The sequence below is a fragment of the Somniosus microcephalus genome, chromosome 6 (genome assembly GCF_052327205.1).
Source record: "Somniosus microcephalus isolate GS21.2 chromosome 6, FLI_Smic_1.0, whole genome shotgun sequence".
Taxonomy (NCBI): domain Eukaryota; kingdom Metazoa; phylum Chordata; class Chondrichthyes; order Squaliformes; family Somniosidae; genus Somniosus; species Somniosus microcephalus.
In genome coordinates this window covers 204,224,088-204,236,956 of record NC_140992.1, presented here as the reverse complement: position 1 = coordinate 204,236,956, position 12,869 = coordinate 204,224,088, and the positions used below count along the sequence as shown (strand labels likewise).

General features: G+C 43.6%; 1 protein-coding gene across 3 annotated transcripts in view; it reads right to left on the bottom strand.

The window, feature by feature from the left end:
• The window catches only part of fhod1 (formin homology 2 domain containing 1), a 510,535-nt gene extending 498,494 nt beyond the window's left edge, over positions 1–12,041 (bottom strand). For all 3 annotated transcript variants that reach the window (XM_085991267.1, XM_085991268.1, XM_085991269.1), the window contains exon 1: positions 11,583–12,041. In XM_085991267.1, the coding sequence (XP_085847393.1) occupies positions 11,583–11,747 (165 nt within the window). In that variant the 5' untranslated portion in view covers positions 11,748–12,041. The remainder of the gene's footprint in view (positions 1–11,582) is intronic.
• Between the last annotated feature and the right edge of the window lie 828 nt (positions 12,042–12,869).

Here is a 12,869-nt window from a genome sequence, read left to right as displayed (position 1 = left end):
TATTGTGGTTCTGGGAGGGAGGGGCAGGGGTGAGGGCAGAAGTGCGGGAGATAGAACGGACATGGTCGAGGGCCATGTCAACCACGGTCGAGGGCCATGTCAACCACAGTAGAGGGGAATCCTCGGTTGAGGAAAAGGGAAGACATGTCGGAAGCACTGGTGTGGAAGGTGACATCGTCGGAGCAGATGTGGCGGAGACGGAGAAACTGGGAGAATGGAATAGAGTCCTTGCAGGAGGCAGGGTGGGAGGAAGTGTAGTCCAGGTAGCTGTGGGAGTCAGTGGGCTTGTAGTGAATGCTAGTCGATAACCTATCCCCAGAGATGGAGACGGAGAAGTCGAGGAAGGGAAGGGAAGAGTCGGAGAGGGACCATGTGAAGGTGAGGGAAGGGTGGAAATTGGAAGCAAAGTGAATGAAATTGTCTAGTTCAGAGCGAGAGCAGGAAACGGCACCGATACAGTCATCAATGTACCAGAAAAAGAGGTGAGGGAGGGGACCCGAGTAGGACTGGAACAAAGAGTGTTCCACATATCCCACGAAAAGGCAGGCATAGCTAGGACCCATGCAGGTACCCATAGCAACACCTTTAATTTGGAGGAAATGAGACATTTGAGAGCTGTGATAAGGCGCAGCATAACTGCAAGTCTCTTTTTCTTCCAGAGGGGAGTGCACGACGGCCCATGTTCCTCTTGTGTCACTGGCAGCATTCACAAATCTGGGTCAGAGAGTCAAGCCCCATTCCTCCAGAAATGGAGTCTATCATCTAGGCTGACACTTCAATCAATCAGGAAGTAGTGCATTGTCAGAAGTACTGTCTTTCAGATGAGACATTAAACCGAGGCCCAGTCTGCCTGTCCAGGAGGACGCAAGATATCCCATGGCACTGTTCAAAGAGCATGGAAATCTGCCCGTGTCCTGGCCAACATCCCCTCCCCTCAATCAATACCACCAAAAAACAGCGTGACTGCTCAGTCAGCTTATTTATTGCTCATAGAAAGTTGCTGTACATAAATTAACTGCTGCACTGCCTACATAACAACAGTGACTACACTTCATAAGAGAACTTATTGTGACATCCTGAGCATGCGTAAAGCACTATATAAATGTGGGTTCTTCCTTATAATCTTGTAATTTCTCCACTGCAGGCAAGCGGAATTAATGTTCTCATCATTTGATTAGTTGGTTTAGATTTGTATTTCTAATCAAAATGACCAGAGGTTACAGATTATAACAGAACCTTTGTAACAAAGGTATCAGTCCCCATCATAATGCAAAACTACAATAAAGGCAACATTCCCCACTATAATGCAACACCAAACAAAGGCATCATTCTGCTTTTTCCCCACACTGTTAACTAAAGAGATTCTGTGTGTCTGAGGATGTGTTTTGGACGATCAGCGACAACATCTGCAACTCTGTAAAGCCATGCCACTCAAAGCCCCTTTTAGTTTGGACTTTTAACTTCCTACCTCCCAGACTTGTTTCCTTTCAGTCCAGCTGGGTGGGACTGCACTCGCCTGGTTCCATTCTTATCTATCCAGTCGTAGCCAGAGAATCACCTGCAATGATTTCTCTTCCCGCTCCCGCACCGTTACCTCTGGTATCCCCCAAGGATCTATCCTTGGCCCCCCTCCTATTTCTCATCTACATGCTGCCTCTCAATGACATCATCCAAAAACACAATGTCAGGTTCCACATGTACGCTGACGACACCCAGTTCTACCTCACCACCACCTCTCTCGACCCCTCCACTGTCTTTGATTTGTAAACTGCTTGTCCGACATCCAGTACTGGACGAACAGAAATTTTCTCCAACTAAATATTGGGAAGACCGAGGCCATTGTCTTCAGTCCCTGCCACAAACTCCGTTCCCTAGCCACTGACTCCATCCCTCTCCCTGGCAACTGCATGAGGCTGAACCAGACAGTTCACAACCTTGGTGTCGTATTTGACCCAGAGGTGAGCTTCCGACCACATATCCACTCCATCACCAAAACCACCTACATCCACCTCCGTAACATCGCCTGACTCCAGCCCTGCCTCAGTTTATCTGCTGCTGAAACCCTCACCCATGTCTTTGTTACCTTTAGCAAGTAATCAAAAAGACAAATGGAATGTTGGCCTTTATTTCAAGAGGGTTGGAGTGTAAAAGCAGGGAAGCCCTGCTACAACTGTACAAGGTATTGGTGAGACCACACCTTGAGTACTGCGTACAGTTTTGATCTCATTTAAGGAAGTAGATACAGTACTTGCATTGGAGGCAGTTTAGTGATGATTCACTAAGTTAATTCCAGAGATGAGGGGTTTGACTTATGAGGAAAGGTTGAGCAGGCTGGGCCTATACTCATTGGAATTTAGAAGAATGAGAGGTGATCTTATCAAAACATATGATACTGAGGGGGCACGACAAGGTAGATGCAGAGAGGATGTTTCCCCTCGTGGGAAAATCTAGAACTCGGGGGCACAGTCTCAGAATAAAGGGTCGCCCTTTTAGAACTGAGATGAGGAGGAACTTCTTCTCTGAGGGTCGTAAATTTGTGGAATTCTCTGCCCCAGAGAGCTGTGGAGGCTGGGTCATTAAATACATTTAAAGTGGAGATAGACACATTTTTGCAAGCTAAGGGAGTGAAGGGTTATGGGGAGCGGGCTGGGAAGTGGCTTTGAGCCCAGGTTCAGCCATGATCTTACTGAATGGCGGAGCAGGCTCGAGGGGCCAAGTGGCCTATTCCTGCTCCTGTTTCTTATGTTCTTAGACTTGACTATTCCAATGCTCTCCTGGCCAGTCTCCCATCTTCCAGCCTCTATAAACTTGAGCTCATCCAAAACTCTGCTGGCCGTATCCTAACTCGCACCAAGTCCCGTTCACCCATCATCCCTCTGCTCGCTGACCTACATTGGCAATGCCCCAATTTTCAAATTCTCATCCTCATTTTCAAATTCCTTCCATAGCCTTACCCTTCCCCATCCCTGTAACCTCCTCCAATCCTGAAACCCTCCAAGATCTTTGCGCATTCCAATTCTGGCCTCTTGCACATCCTCAAATTTAATCGCTCTACCATTGGCGGCCGTGTCTTCAACTGCCTAGGCCCGAAGCTCTGGAATTCCATCCCTAAACCTCTCCACCTCTCTCTCCTCCTTTAAGACGCTCCTTGAAACCCTCCTCTTTGACCAAGCTTTTGGTTCCATCCTAATAGCTCCTTCTGTGGCCCGGTGTCAAATTTTTTTTGATAACGCTCCCGTGAAGTGCCTTGGGACGTTTTAGTACATTAAAGGCACTATATAAATGCAAGTTATTGTTGTTTCCTTAGAATACACAGTTGCAAATTTCACCACCATAATGTGCATTTTTGTTTGACGTTATAGATGACATCTGAAGCACAAAGATTCTGCATCCCATCAGTCTGACCGACAGCAGCACTGGATCACTGCTGGTTGGTAGAGCTTTAGTTTGGCCTTGTTCCATTTGAATAACTTACTTTGGCAAAAAGAGACACTGAACAACACAGCAGTTAATATCCTGAAAACTAAGGGGCTTAATTTCGTAGTGCTTTAGTTGGTACACTTACATGCAATTCCTTGGCGTGATATTTTATTATGGTTGCTAAATCTTTATATTACAAGTTATTAGTGGTTAATTAGTTTATTTTAAACAGTCAGATTTACGCACACATGTCAGTGGCTACACCGAGGGAAATCCCAGTGACACGAGTGATGTTATATAAATACAAATTCTTTCTTTGATTACCTTTGAAAGGCAGGGAGGAATTTCACAAGAGCTTTACCTTTGGTTAGGCTCTCCCTTGGGAGGTTGTGTGGATTGGGTCCAATTACACTTGACCCTTAGTTGGAACAAATTTAATGGGCCAATAGTCTTGTAACATTCCATACTTTCTTCTGCTCCTAAATATTCCCTGGGGATTAGCTGGGAGAAATGAGAGTTTTAGTGGAGGCTCGCTTCCAGGAAAATTTTCTTCAAAAACATTTACTGCTCTACGAGACCCCAGGGAACGTTGACACAACAACCGATGCTACACCTGCAGCAGCGTGAGCCTTTGACAAAGGAGCTGACGCACTTTTAGCGGTGAGATGATGTTGCTTCACTGATCTCCACCGTTACACCCTTCACTGTGTAAGACACTTTCTTCAATTCAATTAAACCAGGAATGCCAGACAAAACAAAATTAGAAGTGGCTTCGTGGGGAAAATTTACTCTAGCACAAGGCCAATTTTTACATTTGCGTTACAGAACTTTAGTAGGAAGCTTTCACAAAGCCTAAACCAGCTGTTAGTTCAAAATGGGTATTGAAAGCGCACACCTAAACATGCAACAATTACACTGTGGCCTCATGTAAAAAAAATAACTAAATATTTTGATAATGCCCCAACTAACTTTGAGAAAACAGCTGATTGTGTCAGACAAATGTTTATAGAGAGGATTCGATATTCTCTAGAGAGAGAGATAGCACTGATTCAAATACTGCAACCATGTATTAAAAACATCAGGATGGGGAAAAAATACACTGAACAATAGTTGCCAGATTTGATGCATAGGATTCCTTAAAAAAAAATACCTAAATACTTTACACCTCTTAAATTAAATTATCTGATAACTTTTCAAAACACTCAATTCCACTTTGTTGTGCCATTTACATTGCTATCCCCCTAGTTAAAGCTAAAGCCCATCCCTCAGAGTCCTTCGTTACGCCCCTATCTCAGTCTTTAACCCTGATCCCATTCCTAATATTCTTCATTCTGCCCCTGCCTGCCCTAGCATTTCCAATTGGTCACTGTTCCCTCCCTTATAGAATCGGTTGTTTCCCTACAGAGGCAGTATCTGAATGGATACAATCTCCGGGATGTAATGTCACACTTACAGTGGCAAATCAGAAGTCCAGCCAACACATCACCCAGCTCTGGTTTGCTCCTTGGAACGTCACAAATTCCAAGAAGCTGACACACAAGAAAAGCCTACCTTTGTGGCTGGGTTTTTAAAGAGGCGGATGAGTCAGGCAAGGCTTCTAACCCTTCGTTTCCTGGCACTAGCCATGATAGCCGCAAAAAGTGAACATTTCTTTTTAATTCCAAAGTTTTCGACAGGTACAGTCTTGATGTACGAGAGATACACAAGCCTAAACCAGCTGTTAGTTCAAAATGGGTATTGAACTAACCCAATGAAATTCCAAACAACATTACAGTGAGAGTCAAAACTTGAAAACAGAAAAATCCTTTCAAAATAATGCATTGTTTGAAACTTGTACAGGAGCTGTGGAATAGAAAGTTAAACAACTGGACGTCCAATTCTTTCTAACAGGGGTGTAGGTGGGTCACCGCAGCTTTAACACTCAAAAAAACCATCATTAACAATTTACCAAATTACATACACTTCCAACCGCATTGCACAACCACATGTGAGTTGCACACTGGCAGCAGCAAACTCACCGAGATCTGCAGTAGCAGTTCTGTACCAGAGCCAAAAATCTAACTACCTATTGTGAAGTAGGGAGTTGTTATCTGCGCTTTATGTTTGCAGTCATTGTATTCTGTGAACATGCGGTACTGCAGGTCCTCCCAGATTATAATGGATGACAATATATTATTCAAGACAGAATTTTTTTTTTTTAAAGAGATAAAGCTTTCAGCATTTAAGAGTTCATTAGAGCAAGCATGTGACTAACACAATGCAGTGAAGTAACAGGTGCAGTCAGTGAGAATTCCTAAATTCCTTATTTGATCTGTTAGTGGGTATCTTATATTCATGCCCCCCCTCGTTCTGGCCTCACCCAACAAAACGTTCCGTTTGCTTCATTGATTGCTGCTCCACAGTGATTGTATATGTTGAGCATCAAATCTACTAGCCCCTTGGATCATTCAGCGAATATGTGCATGATCCGTTTTTTCTTCCTATCTGCAGTACTTGACACTTGTCTGCATTAAATGGCTCTGCCATAGTTCTGCTCACTTACGTTTTTTGGCCAACATTTTTTTGGACTTCCTAAGCTGTTTCTTAAGAATCCATTGCCCTCATAGTTTGGTATCATTACCGTAACTGAAAGGGAACCAGTGTATGATGGTATATAAAGAAAAAGACTTGCATTTATATAGCACCTTTCACAACCTCAGGATATTCCAAAATGCTTTACAGCCACAATCAAGTACTTTTTGAAGTGTAGTCACTGTTGTAATGTAGGGAAACACAGCAGCCAATTTGCGCACAGCAAGATCCTACAAACAGCAGTGTGATAATTGACCAGGTAATAGGTTTTAGTGATGTTGGTTGAGGGATAAATCTTGGCCAGGACATCAGGGAAAACTCCCAAGCTCTTCTTCGAATAGTGCCATGAGGTCTTTTACGTCCACCTGAGAGGGCAGATGGGGCCTCGGTTCAAATCGGAAAGGGGGCACCTCCAACAGTGCCAATTTCCTACAGTCTATATTTTGTGCTCAAGTGTCTGGAATTGGGCTTACACCTACAACCTTCTGACTCAGAGACAAGAGTGCCACCACTGAGCCATGGCTGACACCTAAACAGAACCAATAATTCCTGCCACATTGTTCAGCATTGATGGACAACACAGCACACAGCCTGTAAAAGTCCTACTGGCAGGATATTTTTCAAATTGAGTGTAATTGGTACCACCTATACTACCATTTTTGTTCTACCAGGTAGAAGGAGGGAAACAAATGGTCTTAGTCTTCCGTATTTCAGTCATTGATAAAAGATACACTTCCTGTTATGAAACTTGGGCATAATCATCATACTAACTTGGCAAAGCAAGAATACTTCCTTATGAGAAAAAAAGTACAAAATGCCTTCCTCCCAATACAATTTCTGTTACTCAAGTACCACAGTGCAGTAGTGCTGTATGTTAGCATTCCAATCAATATGACAGTTATTTTTAGAGGCTAGGCAGGAATGCTTCTTTAAAACAAAATTACAAGGAAGTTACAGTGCCCTGATTCTGCCTTTTTTCCTTCATTTTTATTTGACCACATCCAGCAATAAGAGAAAAGAATCTCAAAAAGCAAAGGCTGTCAAATATACTGGTGAGAATCTTTGATGCTTGCTTGGATTGTTTCATTTCCATCGTTTTAAGATAGGGATGTGTTTTAACACTCGTGTTAGAACTAGAGATCATAGTGTCAGGAGAAGGGGTAGGCCATTTAAGACTGAGATGAGGAGGAATTTCTTCACGCAGAGGGTTGTGAATTTTTGGAATTCTGTACTGCAAAGGGCTGTGGATGCTCAGTCGTTGAGTCTATTCAAGGCTGAGATAGATAGATTTCTGGAAGCTAGAGGAATCAAGGGATATGGGAATCAGGCAGGAAAGTAGAGTTGACGTCAAAGATCAGCCATGATCTTATTGAATGGCGGAGCAGGCTCGAGGGGCTGTATGGCCTACTCCTGCTCCTAATTCTAATATTATGTTCTTAGAATTAGTTTTAAAATAAGTAGGGTTTTTTTGCTTTTCTTCCATTCCTCTCAAAGTCAATCAGCTGCACGACCCAATTCAGTTGCAAGAGTTAGACAGTCTAACCCAGCTCTCAACAGAGACCACCCATGTCAAACCTTGGTCAATATGGGAATGGGCCTCCCTCACAAGCAACAGGCAGCCTCCTCTCAATCCAAGATGGTAGATTAAAATTGCTGTTGTCACTTTTATGTCTGTAAAGTACAACAGCGGACACATAAAATGTTTACACCGTGTCCACTTAACCTAAAAAATGCACAGCTGTTCAATTATAGAACATGGTCTGAACATGGGTTGCGTTTGGAGTGAGAATTCTGAACTACAGTAGGCAAGTGTCTTTATGGAGAACATTTGGTCCATGTGATCTCCTGGACTGGTTTTGATTGCCTGAGGGAGTCAGAGAGGAATTTTCCAGAGTTTTTTTCACCCTTATTGGCCCTGGGTTTTTTCCCTGTTTTTTGCCTCTCCCAAGAGATTACATGGCTGTGTGGGGGTGGGGGGGAGGAGGAGGGGAAGGGAGGAAGTGTTTAGTCATGATGCTCCAGCCATCATGAGTGTGGGATAGGCTTGATGTACCAGCTGGTCTTTACCAGCCCATCAATTTTGTGTTTCGTTTATATACATCACCAGGGTGGAGCACTTAGTTACAGGTGGTAATAGTGCTGGGAGCAATGTAAGGTGATGAATGTCACACAAACATATTGCCATAATACAACAAATTGACATATCAAACATTCTGGGACAGGTGTAAATTTGAATAGCTGATTGTCACTGGCTCATTTAGCACATTAATATCAACAGTAACAATACAATGGATCGACAGTTAAAACATAAATTTCATGCTTAGTATTGAAAAGGAAAACATCCAGTTAATTGAAATGGTGCTGTAAACAAGAGGAATAACACAATGCCTAACTGAGCTGAATATTTGTTGAATGAATATTGCTAAAATAAACTTCCGAATTTAACTGTAAACTTAATTTCAAGTTTGTGAACTGATTGACTTAGTGGAGTGTATATTTTAGAAAGACTGAGTTTAGATCTGTTCCATCTCATGGCTGGCTTGATTCCAGTTCTCAGTAACCATCACTTGCATCACTTCAGAGATTCCTCCACAAATGACAGCACCAACGGAGTAACAATTATTTTTTCCATGTGCTGAGATTTGGTTCCACCCCATTAATCCAAACACACACAGAACCAGGAAGAATCACTGGTTAGAGACCATGGGCAGGAAGACGGCTAGGATTTCCCATCCTTAGCCTAGGGAGCAGGGACCAATCATACTGCTCCCACTGGCACTGACTAACTTGGCACAGGCCAGGGAATGAAGCCGAGACCTTTCTAGCCCGGTGTAATTCAATATCGCACATCAGCTGCCAGAGCACTGCAAAGAACTTTTAAAGAACTAGTCAAGTCATCACTAACTGATCCTCAGTTCTCAGTACACCCATTAGAGACTAATGAGGAGGGTGGGAAGACATAATAAATTTGGTGAAATTATAGCAAGGTACAATTAAATTTAATGAGAGAATCATCTTGTGGGTAGGTTTGTAGACATTTGCTTTACAGAAAAGCTCAATTGAAGCACTTCATTGCAGATACCAGTTTGGTACTGGGTACCCACTCTTAAAGACAGCATGGAGTTCTACTACTCACTCTGCACGCCCCTCTGGTTATGGGACAGCAGAGGTGTGTGTGCACATTTAAACACATGGCCTCCAACTACCAGTGAACAGTCGGCTCTTTTCTAACGTCAGAAATTTAAAGGCAGTCCAGTTGGCTTTGTAGTGATTACAGTGATACCAAAGCTGAGGCCATCTCCTCTGGGTATGTTCACAACTATCGCTGTCTGACTCCAGTTATACTGATCATCTTACATCAGTGCAACATAGAAACCACTTTGCAGCAATACAAGGTGTATGCTGTACGAAGGTTATAAATTAGTCTTGAGGACACAGTGTTTATGGATCCACAAAAAGACTGATGTTACACAGTAGCTAATTATTAGAAGGGAACAAATGACAGAAAGTCACTGGTCAGAGAACATGGGGGGGGGGGGGGGCGGTGGAGGGTGAGGAGGCAAGAGGTATTATATCAGGGGTCCAAAGCACTGCATTCCCAGGGGATGGGTGAGGACAGTCACCTTGGTTACTCTCAATCACCTCCTCGTTACTGAACAAAACTGGCAAAAGCCTGGAAGCAGGTTATACTCTCTCCTGCAATACAGTGCATAGAGACCTAGAGACGTGAAACAAAGAAACAAAAAAGAAAAAGACTTGCATTTATACAGCGCCTTTCATGACTGCAGCCAATGAAGTACTTTCAAAGCATAGTCACTGTTATAATGTAGGAAATGCAGCAGCCAATTTGCACACAGCTGGTCCCACAAACAGATAATCTGTTTTAGGTGTTAGTTGAGCAATTAATATTGGCCAGGATACCGGGGCAAACTCCCCTGCTCTTCTTCAAATAGTGTCATGGGAGCTTCTACGTCCATCCGAGCGGACAGACAGAGCCGCGGTTTAACGTCTCATCCGAAAGACGGCACCTCCAACAGTGCAGCACTTCCTTGGTACTGCACTGAACTGCCAGCCTAAAATATGTGCTCGAGTCTCTAGTGTAAGATTTGAACACACAACCTTCTGACTCAGGCAAGAATGCTACCAATAAGCTACAAAACCTAACAAAGTGTTTTAAAATCAGAGATAATGCTTTAGAGCAAGAGTTAGAAAGGGCCAGGAGCATGGAAGTGAGTGTACAGGATAGCAATGGTTTTGCCACCAATGTCATTCACTTTTCAACCTTGCCCATGAGGTACTGTGGTTACAGTAGGTTACAATGTGTGCCAAGCTGCCCATATGTTCTCCATATGATTATTATACATATTCCTCTGCATATCAGCATTGGGCCATGAGGTGATAAGGCAATCTAGCCCTGGCACTCTAACTTAAAAAACATCATTCTCAGGACATGGATATCACTGGCAAGGCTGGCATTAATTGCCCATCCCTGGTTTCCCCAAGAAGGTAGTGGTGAGCCTTCTCCTTGAAACGCTGTATGTAGCGATTTGATACAACTGAGTAAGCTTGCTAGGTCACTTCAAAGAGCAGTTAAGAGTCATATAGGCCAGGCCGGGTAAACACGAAAGGACATTAGTGAAACAGTTGGGTTTTTATGACAATCCGACAGCTTCGTGGTCACACGTTTACCGATATCAAAGTGAATTTAAATTCTCAAACTGCATGGTTTTGGGCATGAGGTAGAGTGCAATCCAACATCCTACCATCCCATGCACTATCTTAGTCCCTAGTTTCGGCAGCACATATACAGGATCTTAAATGCTAATTATTACCAGAAAGTTTGTGATATTAGCAATTTGGTGCTCACGTCACAAGGAGACAATTCCATCTATCACTATAGGGAGACCATTTGACTCCAACTACCAGTCCTCAATGTACCAAAGTCAATACATTTTAAAAGGTTCCACAATCACCTTGGAGAAAAATTCCTCCAAAGACTCAACAAAGCCATACATTCCAACATGGCCCATGGGAGAGAATGTAATAGAATTGAGGTCCACCACGGTAGCCAGAAGAATATCCTTTGAATAGTTTCAAAGATGCTGTCTGCTGGCACCTTTGAAATGATAATTGCACATGGTGTGTCTGAACCATATAAAATGTCTGAGCAGGGAACTTGGTCCCTTTATGCTGCAAGTGTTTCTGGACATTGAGGCCACTCTATTGTTCAGAAGGAATCCTGTGTCTAATGAGAGGAAGTCACTTATGAAATTCAAATCGGATGACGCATTTTTCAGATTATTTGAGGATATAAGGCTTTGTTGTTTGTTCCCGGGTTGACAGTGAAAGAAACTCAATCAGAAAGCTGGGCCCCCGAGGCTGGGATTAGACCCCCTCCCCCCAGCCAAGCACACCTGTGCGGAAGGAGAGCAACTTTACTGCACAACGTTGGCTGGGCAGTGGGGGAGACTAATTTTTAAAAAAAATACATTTCCAAAGTGTTTAAATAAAATTTGTTTAAAAAGACAAGAACATCAGCCACGAAATCGCCTCTCGCCTCGGGCAATGCTGAAGTGGCTGCAAAGACTTACCTTCAGCGGGGAGTCCAGCAGCTTGTGAACTCCCGCCACTTGGGCTATTAAAGGGATCGTTTCATAAAAGTTATAAGTCGGCGGTCTCCTGGGCTCGGGGAAGTTGGTGCAAATGAACGGATCCATGTCGTCCAGATACTGCACTCTGCACGTTATAGTCGCCATGGTCCCGAGTCCCCTCACAGAGCAAATAAAGCGAGCTGTACAAGTAGACACCCTTGGAGAGAAGTTGTCAGCGAGTCCCGGTGCTGAGGGGTGGTGAAGTAGCCGCGATTCCACACTGTATCCCTGATGTTACATTAAGACTCAAACTTCGACGCAACCAGGAAGTAGAGTGAGTCAGGCAGCATCTTAAAGGGGGCATGGCATCAGCACATGTGTGTCACCGCCTGCATTCAGAACCTCTCATCTTTCGATCCCAGGAACCTGCCAGACGTTTTTTTTTTGCATGACTTACAGCTTGTTGCTATTATGACTGTTAGTCTGAAAATAAACAAGGCACAGAGTCCAACAACCTGATGTGTTCCCGGCCCTGGAGTAAATAATGAGTCATGGACAGCAGAGAGACCAAAAGAATATCCCCACAGGGAGGTTACGGGAGTCTTGTTTATTTGCACGTAAACCCTATTTCCTAGCTGAAACTTCACTTAGTGCTGAGTGAGTCCTGCATTCTCAGAGTGCAATCCTTCAAATGACACAATTAAATTGCCCGTTGGAGTGAGTGAAATAGATGTACAATATGAAGAGATGTTGGAAATTCTCCTGGTGTCCTGCCCAACAGTCCTCCCTCAACCAATATCACCAAAACAGATTAACTGATCATTCACCTAATTGATCTCTGTGGGATCTCACTGTGCACAAAATGATCTGCCTACATAACTGCATTTAAAAGTAATCGCATTGAGTTTAAGCAGACTTTGCTAAGTGGCAGAAAAAGTCTTTTAAGTGCATTTACTGAATTTTAGTGAGTACATAAGTGAATTATTTGAAGTTTAATTTTTTAGAGTAAATTAAGCTGTTGGGGAGTTGAAACCGGAAGTAGAATCCGGGTATAAAAAGGGGCGGGCTTAGTGCGGTAGCGCTGAGTGCAGTCGCATTGAGTGTAAGTAGAGTTTGGTAAGCGGCAGAGTTCAGGCAAGTGGGAGGTGAGGGGGTGCTTGTTGCTCTGTTTTGCTTCCCTCAGGCTAATCCAACACTGCGGACATGGAGCAGTGAGACAATTCAACCGGATAGGTCCCCCAGACAGCTTCCACGAGGGAGGTTGGGGATCAACTGGTTGGTAGGTTC